Source organism: Suricata suricatta, chromosome 2, assembly GCF_006229205.1.
Source record: "Suricata suricatta isolate VVHF042 chromosome 2, meerkat_22Aug2017_6uvM2_HiC, whole genome shotgun sequence".
Classification (NCBI taxonomy): domain Eukaryota; kingdom Metazoa; phylum Chordata; class Mammalia; order Carnivora; family Herpestidae; genus Suricata; species Suricata suricatta.
Genome location: NC_043701.1, coordinates 60929661 through 60941862, shown reverse-complemented (window position 1 = coordinate 60941862; position 12202 = coordinate 60929661). Strand labels below are relative to the sequence as shown.

The 12202-nt window shown below is 37.2% G+C and overlaps 1 protein-coding gene across 1 annotated transcript in view; it reads right to left on the bottom strand.

The window, feature by feature from the left end:
• Positions 1-12202, bottom strand: part of COG5 (component of oligomeric golgi complex 5) — a 302966-nt gene that overhangs the window by 72126 nt on the left and 218638 nt on the right. The window contains exon 12 of the mRNA XM_029927167.1: positions 9250-9454. Within this exon, the coding sequence (XP_029783027.1) occupies positions 9250-9454 (205 nt within the window). The remainder of the gene's footprint in view (positions 1-9249; positions 9455-12202) is intronic.

Here is a 12202-nt window from a genome sequence, read left to right as displayed (position 1 = left end):
GGAGGACTCATGTTGGGATCTGCAGGAGGCCATCCTCTGCTGAAGTCCATGCCGTCCACTTAGATGTGTTCTGTATGTGCTCCTGTCACTTACTGACCTTAAGAAGCCTCTTTCCACTTCTGTTGATATTTCATCTTTGAATTTTAAGTACTAACACACTTCCCGTTCTCCGAATTGCAATGAAGAGTCTTAGTGACTACAATGTCGAAACTGCTCATCTTCCTAAAACCTATCTTGTATGAGATTTTATTTTAGCTTTACTATGGAGCTTTCATGCTTGAGTCATCATTTTGAACTGCTCTACCTCTTGATCTCCAAGTTTGAAGACAGTTTTTTACACCCCCAACCTTCCTCATCTCCTTGCTCTATACTATTAAGTCTCTCCAATATTCTAGGTACTTCCTAGGTGTGGGAAATATAGTAGTAAAGTCAGTTAAAACTCCCTGTCCTTTTAAAGTTCACTAGCGAGAAGCTTAAAGTTACTAAAAAGATACTCAGAAAAATACAAATTTTTAAATGATTTAAATATAGAATATGAGAGTCATAAGTTTTAAGAGAAAAATGAAGCAAGCAAGCCAGAAACAATGTGGTTAGATGTCTTTTCCATTTTTTTCATCCTATTTTGTACTTTTCATCTATTTTGTACAGGCTTAAGCAAGAGGTTTGCTGAGCAGGTCTGAGGGAAAAGAGGGAGCAAAGTGACAGAGATTTCCATGCAAAGAAAACAGGAAGTGCAAAGGTCCTGAGGCAGGGCCACACCTGGCTCTGTTCGCCATAAAGTCAGAGGAGCAAGGACCCAAGTGATAGGAGAGTAGTACATGATGAAGTCAAACAGAAAACAGATGGAAAACATCATGCCAGGCTTTGATGTCAGTAAAGGGGCTAGATTTTACTCAAAAGAACTTGCTCTTACACCTTACTGTGATCAATGCTCTGAAACCTTTCCCGACTCTCCCCCTCCATCAGCTCACCAGGTCTGTCCTCTATCCAGAGCCAACCATTTCAAGGTACTCTCATTAGCATCTTGATTTTTTTAAATTTACTTTCCTTTCAAAGCTCTGATATCTCATTTAGATGATTTCTGTACCTGCTGCTAGGCTACCCACATTTTGCAGAGAAAAAGTAAATGGTATCCATTATACATTTATGCAAACTCCTTAATTTCACGAGACCTGAAGCACAAGGTATTAACTTGAAATTCTGCATTAGCAGCCCCTTGCTCTCTCTATTTGCTGCTACTCTACTCTAAGACCAAACTACTGGAAATAGCCTTCATCACCTTGAACTTCTCTAGCTTTTTTCTTCCTTTGTAATTTTACCTATCCTCTGTGATTTTCCTATTATCTCAAAGAAAAAAGTAGTTTTATTCCTTTTTCCATATCTACACTTCTTTGAAGAACTGAATCTACTTCCTCCCTTCCCATTCTTTTTTTTAAAAAAACTGCCTTTTAAAAACTTAAGAGATAATTCACATACAGGATTCACATTCAGCCATTTAAAGTATATAATTTAATGGTTTTTAGTATAGCCACAGATATGTGCAACTGTCACCATACTCAGTTTTAGAACATTTTTATCACCTCAAAAAGAAACTTCATACCCTTCAACTATAAGCCATTTACCTCCTTACTTCACCCAACACTAATCAACTACTAATACTAGTTTTTATCTCTGTAATTTTGCTATCCTAGACTTCCATATGAATGGGACCATACAGGGTATGATGCTTGTGACTGGTTCCTTTCATTCAGTATCATGTCTTCGAGTTTCATCCACATTGTAGCAGCTATTAGGACTTCATTCCTTTTTATGGCTGAGTAGTATTCCATTGTATGGATATACTATAGTTTGTTTACCCACTTCTCTGCTGATGGACACTTAAGCTGTTTCTGTCTTTTGGCTATGATGTATAATGCTGCTATAAACATTTGTTACAAATATGTGTGAACATTTAAAAAAATCTGTTTAGAGGCACCTTGGTGGCTTGGTTGGTTAAGTGTCTGACTTCAGCTCGGGTCATGATCTCATGGTTTGTGAGTTTGAGCCCTGAGTTGGGCTCTGTGCTGACAACTCAGAGCCTGGAGCCTGCTTCAGATTCTGTGTGTGTGTCTCTCTCTGCCCTTCCCTGGCTCACACTCTGTCTCTGTGTCTCTCTCAAAAATAAATACTAAATTTTTTTTCTTACATATGCTTAATGTTTCATTTTGTGATAAAATATATATAACAAAGTTACTATTTAGTCATTTTTCAGTGTACAGTTCAGTGGCATTAAGTACATTACTACTTGAACATGCAACCATCAATTCCAGAACTTTTTCATCATCCTATACAGAAACTATACCCATTAAGCAATAACTCCTCATTTCACCCTCCCCCCAACATGTTTTTATGTCTTAGGTATGTATCTAGGAGGAATCGCTGTTAACCGTCTTTAGTAACTACCAAACTGATTTCCAAGCCCTGTGCCTTCCACATCCTTGCCAACACTTGTTATTATCTTTTTGATAAAGGCATCTTGGTGGCTAACTCACTGTGGTTCTAATTTGTATTTTCTGGATGTTAAGCACATTTTCATGTGTTTGTGGGACATTTGTCTATGTTCTTTGGAAGTATGTTTATTCAGATCTTTTGCCCATTTTTTAACTGGGTAAGTTGTCTTTTAATGTTGAATTCAAAGGTCTCTTATATATTCTTCATATAAGTCCACTGACAGATATTTGAGTTGCATATATTTTCTCCCACTCTTGGTGTCCTTTGAAGTACAAATAGTCCAAAATATGTATTTTCTCTTTTGTTGCACATGCTTTTGGTGTCATAGCTAAGAATTCTTTGTCAACCCCTAAGTCATGAAGACTTGCCTCTATATTTTCTTTCGTTTTATATTTTTGAGCTTACATTTTGTTTTTTGATCCATTTTGACTTAATTTTTGTATATGATGTGAGGAAAGGTTCCAGCTGCATCCTTTTGAATGAAGCCACCCAGTTGTCTTACCACCAATCATCAGAGTATTCTTTCTCCCCTGACTGATCTTGACAAGCTTTTTAAAAATCAGCTGACCATGGACACATGGTTTTTTTCTGGACTCTTAATTCTATTCCATTGGTCAGTATGTCCCCCCTTGTGCCAGTCCCATATCATCTTGAATGCCATTACTCTGTAGTAAGTTTTGCAATTGGGAAGCATGACTCCTGCTTTACTCTTTTTTTTCAATATTGATTTGGTTATTCCAGGTATCCTGCAATTTCATATGAACTTTAGAATCAGCTTGTTACTTTCTACAAAGAAGCCAGCTGAGATTCTGACAACTGAAGTGAATCTCTAGATCCACTTGGGAAGTACTGCTATTTTAATGATAGGTCTTGTGATTCATGAACATGAAATGTTTCTCATTTCTTTATATCTTTAATTTCTTTCGGCAGTATTTTGTAGTTTTCAGAGGATAAGTTTTATATTTCTTTTGTTAAATTTCTTCCTAAGTATTTTATCTTTGTGGCATTACTGCTATGCATATTATGTGTATTAATGTCACAAATCCAACAACAAGTTGTTATAATAATCACTCTACCATCTGTCATCGTTTCCACAGTACATTACAGCTCGACTCCCATTTACCTCCTTTATGCTCTTATTGGCAAATGTATACACATGCATTATAAGCCCAATACATGCTATATATATTTTATACAACTACATTTTTAAATCACTTAAGAAATGAGAAAATATGCATTTATAGTATCTTTTATAATTTTATAACTATCATTACAAGTGCTCTTCATTTGTGTGTACTTGAATTATTAAGAGGTGACCTGGTGTTGAGCTTGAAGAACTTCCTTTAGTATTTCTTGTAAGTTAGGTCTGTTAGGAACAAATTCTCTTAGTTTTTGTTTGTCTAGGTTAAGTCTTCTCTTCTTTAGAACAACAGCTTTACTGGATACAGGATTCTTTGTTCACAGTTTCTTCCTCTGACCACTTTGAGCCCACTACCTTCTGGCTTCCTTTGTTTCTACTGAGAAGACAGCTGTACATCTTTTGGGGCTCCCTTATAAATGACAAATAGCTTTTCTTTGCTTGCTATCAAGATTTTCTCCTTGTCTTTAACGTTCATCACTTTTATGATAATGTGTCTGTCTGTGGTCTGTATGAGTTAATCCTACTTGGATTAACTTTTGAGCTTCCTGAGTATATATTGTTTTTCAACAAATTTGGTAAGTTTTCAGTCATTAGTTCTTGGAGTATTTTTTTTCTTCTCCCTTCTCTCTCTCTTCATATTGTGGTACTACTGCATATATATTGGTGTGTTTAATGGTGTCACACATTTTACAAAGCTCTAATCATTTTTCTTCATTTTTTCCTATCTGTTCTTAGGTAAATCTAGTTTCCAATTTGGCTAATTTTTGAATTTATTTATGTATTTATTCACTCACTCACTCATTCATTCATTTAGAGAGGGGGAGAGGCAGAGAGAGAAAGTGAGAAAGAGAAACCCAAGCAGTGCAGAACCCCACATGGGACTTGATCTCATGACTGTGAGATCATGACCTGAGCTGAAATCAAGAGGCAGAAGTTTACCCAACTGAGCCACCCAGTTACCCCTGGGCTGGTTCTTTTTAATGCCAATTCAAATATATTGTTGAATCCCTCTAGTGATTTTCAAAATTTCAGTTACTGAACTATTCAACTCTAGCACTTCCTTTTGATTCTTTTTTTTTTTTAATGTTTTTTATTTATTTTTGAGAGACAGAGAGAGACAGCACGAGCAGGGGTGGGTCAGAGAGAGGAGGAAACACAGAATCGGAAGCAGGCTCCAGGCTCTGAGCTTGCTCTTAGCACAGAGCCCGATGTGAGGCTCAAACCCACAAACCATGAGATCATGACCTGAGCCGAAGCCGGACGCTTAAACGACTGAGCCACCCAGGCGCCCCCCTTTTCATCTTTTAATGAATATTCTCTATTCTCTATGGCAATACTGCCATCATATAGTCCTTTACTTAATCATGTTTTCCTTTAGTTCTGTGAACAATTGTCTAGTGGCTAACGTGAAGTCTTATGTCTTAAATCTGATGTTTGATCACCCTCACAGCCAGTCTCTGGTTCATGCTGTTATGTTTCTTTGTATGTCTCATAACTTTTGTTAGAAATTGCACATTTTTGGTAATGTATTATCGCAACTCTGGGTACTAGATCTCCACACCTCTACTGCTTGTTATTGTTATTTGCATGTTTAGTGGCTGGCTGGATTATTTTAGTGAAGTGTCTTTCTCCCCTACAGTGTGAAACCTTTGATGTTGCACCTCAGAGGAGTAGAGCTTTGAGTATGCACACAGTCACCCAGGGCTAACAGTGGTCTTGACAGGGTTCTGTTTCCCCTCTTTTCCTGACCACACTCAACTGCTGCAGATAGCTCTACTGTTTTTAAAAATGCTGTGGACCAGAAACTCCTTTCCAAATGAGTCCCCTAATTGTAGCTCCTTTCAGAGAATAATCTCTGAGGTTATGTTTGATATTCTGACCTGCAAGAGCTCCTCTCACTTTTCTTAATCCACAGATCTCTCTTATGAGCCAGCTGGCCTATAGTATACTCTGCATCTTCATCAGACCCATAAATAGCCTCCCCACGGCCCCTCAGCACAACCTCCACTGCTTTTGAGAATGTCAAGTTGCAAAGGATGTCAGTTACTTTGGATGGAGATTAGAAGTTAGCTTTTTAGCTGTTTGTTTCTTCCTCCAGGAGAATTTTTGTGCCAGAGCTCTGGAGCTAGATAGAGATGGAGAAAATGGTGAGCTTCTTGCTAAGTAACACTTCACTTCTAGGAACTTGGCAGGGGTTGGGGGTGGGTGGGCAGCAGCCTGAGGTCCTCTTGTTTGACCTTCCTAGCATGGAATCACTACATTAAAAGCCAGGAGAAGATAGATTGGATCCCAGGGAAGATTTATTGGATCCCCAGTATTTTCAGGGAGTCCAACAAGCCAGAGACTCCACTCCTTCAGTGAGGGTGGTGCGCTATAAGGAAGCGCCTACCTACTGACCTCACTTGCTTGAGACTTAGTCTCAGCTACAGAGAGCTGAGAGAAGAATGAGACACACTGAGGTTCTGCTCCTCCCAGGAATAAAGTACTCCTGTTGGAAGTTTGAAGGAGAGGGAGCCCTTTGCTGCTGCAACCCAGAGAGGAGTCTATGTCTTGCTGAGCAGGGAGGAGGGAGGATGAAGGTAGGAAACAGTCTTGTTTCAAACATCACATGCTCTTACAGAATTCTTAATGAATGTTCACAAAATGTTGGGGGGGGGCAAGGGAGGGGCAGGGAGAGACGAAGAGAGAGAGAATCTTAAGCAGGCTCTGCACTGAGCAAACAGCCCAACGTGAGGCTCAAACCCACAACTGTGAGATCGTAACCTGAGTCAAAATCAAGAGTGGGACCCTGAACCAACTAAGCCACGCAAGTGCCCCCTAGATTTTCTTGAGTAGTTGATTTTTCTTTAGGACCACTTCCCAGAGAATTAAAAAAAAAATTTACAGTTTTCACCAGTTTCACTGGGGGTAGGTCAGTGGCACAGACAGTGCTGTCACCCCAGAAGTCAATCTTCTCCCATTTTGTCTTTCATCAATTCTAACAATACTTTCGTATCCACCATTCCATAGCTAGACCTACTTGAATAGCCTTACTTTGCAATATCAAGAAGCCAACTTTCCAACAGTGTGTGACACAGTGAACTAGTCCTCTTCCAATTTAAATGAACTCATTGTTTGGGGTTCCTCTCATCTCACCATTTTTCTCTTAGTCTCCTTTGCAGACTGCCACTCTTCTGCCCAATTGTGGACTGCTTATCTTGGGCCAGGGTTCTCTTTTCTCTTTATATACATTATTTTCCTATGGAATCTCCTCCAATCCTATGATCTTAAACTACAAAATGATGACTCTCAAATATGATTCACATTCGACCACCTTTTTAACAACTCCTAACAACTTTAACACTTCAGACTTACTTATCCAAGTATCCTTGATTCTTTTTTTTCTTCTCAAATCTAATCTACCAGCAAGTTTATTTGCCTGCCCTTAAATATCTTGAATCAATTTGACCAATTCTCACCATCTCATCCTCTCATCTTAATCCAAGCCATTATCATCCCTTGTCTAATTAAACAAAATAGCTTCCATTTTCCACTTCTGCTTCTCTGTGGTAACACCACCCCTCCAAGCTAGAAGCCAGATAGAAGCCAGAGTGGTAATTTAAAAATGTTTATCAGTTTATTATTTGTTCCTCTTTTAAAGCAAGATTCCACTTTATTTGAATCAACTCCAAACTCCATTCCATGGCATGTAAAGTCCTACATGATCTTACACTTCCCTTCCTCTCTGACCCAATTTTACACCCCTCTCCTTCTTAATTACTGTGCTCTAGCTTTCTACTCCTCAATCTCTCCACCTTGATTTTCTCAAGGATACTAAATTTGCTGTTCTCTCTGCCTGCAAAAATCTTACTCCAAATCTTCCATGGCTGACTTTTGCACATTATGTAGACCTCAGGTCAAATGTCACCTACTCCTAGAGAACATCCTTGATCACCCTGTATATGGCACTCTATCACATTATGTTATTCTATTTTCTTCAGAGCAAATTACCACTACCGAAAATTCAGCATGAATGGTAAATGATAAAAAATGCTAACCTGGCTGTTTGTGTCTTTACTCTGACATTTTAGGCCCCTGTCCCATTCATTACCTCTCTCCTTTCTTGCATCTCCTATCTCTTTCCCTCTCCACTGGCTACTTCTATTTATAAACAGGATCAACACTCCTTCTTTCATTATTCAAAACAAAAGAACTTTCCTTGAGCTCAGTTAACATAGCCAAACTTATGTTTTCTTCCCTACCTTACTTCTCAAAAGCATATTTATAATCCAATATATTTGTTTCCTTCATAGCCTCATGGTTTTTTGGTTTTTTAGTATCTGGATCATACCTCCTCCCCCACACCAACTACTTTATTGACTGTGACTTTTAAAGGGGGACAGTGCTACTCCATTAATCAAAACACAGAGGGTTTTTCCTTTCTGACTTTTTTTTTTCTCTCCTTTGAATTTAGAGCCTTCCTTCCAAAACTTTTTAATTTTAAATAAAAGTGCAAAATACAAAACAAAAATTCTTCCTTCTGGAGATAAACCACTACCACCATTTGCTGTGTATACTTTCAGATCTTTTTTGGTATAAGAATACAGACTTAATAAAACTAAGCCCAAAATTGAATGATATTACATATTCTATTTTCTATACTTAAAAAAAAAACCCTTATATCTTTGTAGACCAACAGGTATCAGTTTAGTTCTCTTGTCTCCTCTTCATTAGTTCTTGTCTAATTTCCATGTTGAACATACATGAGTCACTGAAGAAAAAAATAGTCTCATTCTATGTTTCCAGCTTACTGTCCTGATATTTGTCTTGCTGATGAAAACTTCTATGCCCTATATTTCCCCAGCCAGAACTTCTTACTACAGTGGATACAATTTAAGTATTTAGAAAAATAAAATTTGAAAGAGAAACATTTAAATATACCCAACATTTTTTTTTTTACAAGGTAAGTGATAAGAATTTGCTGTTACCTGAGACAGCCCTGTCACAATAAATGATTCTAGTGTTTGAAGAAAATGTGTGAGCCAGTTTGCTGTTCAAATAGAAATCTGAAAATAATCATCTTATTCAATTTAGGAGAAAAGCTGGCTAGTTTAAACTTACTGAGAAGGTATACTGTTTTTCAAAGTGGTGCCTAAATATAGCTACATATACTGTGCTTTATGAGTGAGCTAAGACATTTCAGGTCTAATTGTGACTATACTCAGCTTTTTCCTATCAGATGAGAAGCTATCTCGGCCTAAGGTTTATTTCCTTCCTGCACATACCAGTTCCTTTTATATCATATTGATGCCAGTGGCCCATCAATAATGACATTCTCTGATGCTATTAGAGGTATATTATCATTTAAAAGACAGTGACCACATTTGCTCATCTCCTAGCTTCTTCCCACCCGACTGAATGCTACACTTTACATCATTCCAGTTAGGAACCAGGCTGCTCAACTAAGGGTGGAGCCTGACTTCTCATTCAAGTGCTGCAAAGTCTTCCAAGGTATACATATAAATAATGATTTTACAAGTATTTAGAAGATTAGCACATTCTCAATTTCTAGTTTATAACAAAAACAAAAGACAAAATCCTTATTTTGACAACAAAAAGGTTTGATTAAATAAGCATACTCATAATTTGGCCTTTTTGCTGTGAACAGGTCTTGTGCCTCATCTCCCACGTGTTGTAGTTCAGCAGAGATCTCTGTAGTTCCACTTGCATTAAACTTTCCTTGAATATTTTGGCTGTATTGTTGAAGACGCTTCCATAAGTCATTATAAAGACGTAACAATTTAGGGTATTCTCCTTCAAATGCCTGTTTCAAAAACACAGATGCTGCCAAGCAAAACAAGAACACGGATAAGATAAACAATAAAATGTAGCAAATATATTTTCTTTTGCATATGGTAATGCTACAAATAGCCTATACCACAGGACAAGCCAAAAATATATCCTAATGAGACTTTGAAAAATAAGGCTAGTACAAATTACTTACTGAGTAATTTTAAATAAGGCTAGTAAAAATCACTTAATGAATAATTTTCCTCCTAAACTATTCACTGCATTTGATACATGAAGCATATATTTTGAAACCTAATCTATAAGAAAACAGACAAATCAACAATTATAATTAAAGATTTCAATTTCTTGTCTCTCAATTGAAGAAAAACAAGTATGTAGAAAATCAATAAGCATACAGAAAACCCAAATACTCAAAGTTTACTTAATTGACATTTATAGAATACTTCATCCAAGAGAGCAAAGCACACATTATCAAGTGCACATTAGTTATTTACCAAGATCAACAATATTTGATGCCATAAAACAGTCTGAATAAATGTAAAAAATTTCAAGTTATACAAAGTATGCTCTAGATTAGAAATCAGTAACCAAAATATATCTTTAAAAATACTAAATACCCAGAAATAGAATTGCCAGATCATAGGACAGTTCTATTTTTTTTAAATAAATTTTTTAAATTTATTATTGAGATAGACACAGAGCTTGAGTGGGGAGGGTCAGAGAGAGAGGGAGATACAGAATTTGAAGCAGCCTCCAGGCTTTGAGCCAGCTGTCAGCAGAGAGCCCGATGTGGGGCTCGAACCCACAAACCATGAGATCATGACCTGAGCCAAAGTCGGCCGCTTAACCGACTGAGCCACCCAGGCGCCCCATAACAGTTCTATTTTAATTTTTTTTGAGGAGCCTTCATAGAAGGTTCATTTTTCTGCACATCCTAATCACTTGTTATTTCTTGCCTTTTTGATTCCAGCCAATCTGACAAACTCAAGGTGATAGCTCACTGTGGAAATGCATCAGCACATTTCCCTGAGGATTAGTGATGCTGAACATCTTTTCATGTACCTGCTGGTAGGTCTTCTTTGGAAAAAATGTCTATTCAGGTCCTCTGACCATGTTTAATCAGATTATTTGTTTTCAGTTTTGGTGGGTTTTGGTGCCAAGTTGTAGGGGTTCTTTTTATATATTGGATAGTAACTCCTAACTAGATGTATCATTTGTAAATATTCTGTCCTATTCAGACTTTATTAAACTCAGAGAAGCTCTCTTTGAGATAAACAGATATTAAAATGCAAGCTTTGAATGGAAATGGAAAATCTGATCAACGACTAAAACATTAAGTTTTGGAGAATCAGACTTAAATAAAAAAACATAAACCACCACCTGAGATTATCTCCTTGTGCAAACTATATATCCAAATAATTAGGAAAGAATAATTGTCTGGCTATATCTAGCTATGGTGCCTACAAGGTTTCTTAGTTGTTTTGTTTTGTGGGTTTTTTCCCCCACAAAATAACAGCAACACAAGGCTATAGAACCCACCAATAAGGTATGCATTCTACCTTCCAACCATCCCTTTTAGCAGAAATATAAAGCATATTCTCCTCCAACCTAACTAGCTAATCTTGAATCCACTTACAATATGAAGATGGCTGCCCTCATTATCTCACAGGAAAAAATAAAGGTCACCAAAAAAAAAAAAAAAAATCCTTTCACTTCTTATCCTCCATTCCCCTACAAACGTTTCCAGTTTTCAGCTTTGTTCACAGGAACCAAGTGCCCATTCTATTGAGAACACACAACAGTCTGAGAGTAACAGTAATAATACCAGCATCAGTAACATGATTACTGAAAAGAGTTCATGGGTTTTGGTGGGGGGAGTCCTTGCTGTCCTTTAAATATATCCTAATAGGGCTAAAAACCAAGTTACTATAAAGCTGTCAGTCGAGTAAAATAAAAAGTCAAATGATAGTGTGCTTCTCCATGTCATCCTGGCCAAGCATTTGCATTATGATTTTCCATTTTACTTTTGATTTTTAGTAATTTCTCCTTTCACTTTCATTCCACTTTAGAACTACATAAAACATTTATGACTTCAAAGTGAAATCTACACAACCAAATATATTCAAAGAAGTCTAGCTTTTATCCTTAGTCTCTCCAATGTATTCTTCACACATCCCCTCCCCCTACTATTGTAATCATTTTTCTTGATTTTATGATTTATCCCTCCATTTCTTAAAAAAAGTAAGCAAAAATATGTGTTTATACCATTCCCTTTATTAGGGAAACAAGAGCTCACTGCACACATATTTCTTCACTCTTTTTAATTTTATGTGTCTTGGAGATTGTTCCATAGTGGCATATAAAGATATTCCTCAGTCTTTTTTTTTTTTTTTTTTTTTTTTTTTGCCTCTTCCTCATTCTTTTTTGAAAGCTGCATGCATGGCATTCCAGTCTATGGATGCAACACAGTTTGTTTAATCCCCTCATGATAAACATTTGGGCAATTCTAGTTTTTTTTCCATTCCAAATAATGATTCAAGGAATAGTCTTGAGAACATCTTTTCATAGTTTTGCTAGTGCATCTATGGAACAGGTCCTTAGGAGCAGAACTGCCGAGTAAAAAAGCAAATGTCTCCCTGATGTTGTTAGATACTCACGGACTCCCCTCCTTACGGTTTGTATCCAAAGTCACACTGTGTGAGGAGTGACTGCTTCCTCATAGTCTTGACAACGAGTGTGGCTGTAAACTTTTTGAATTTTTGCTAACTTGACAGATGAGAA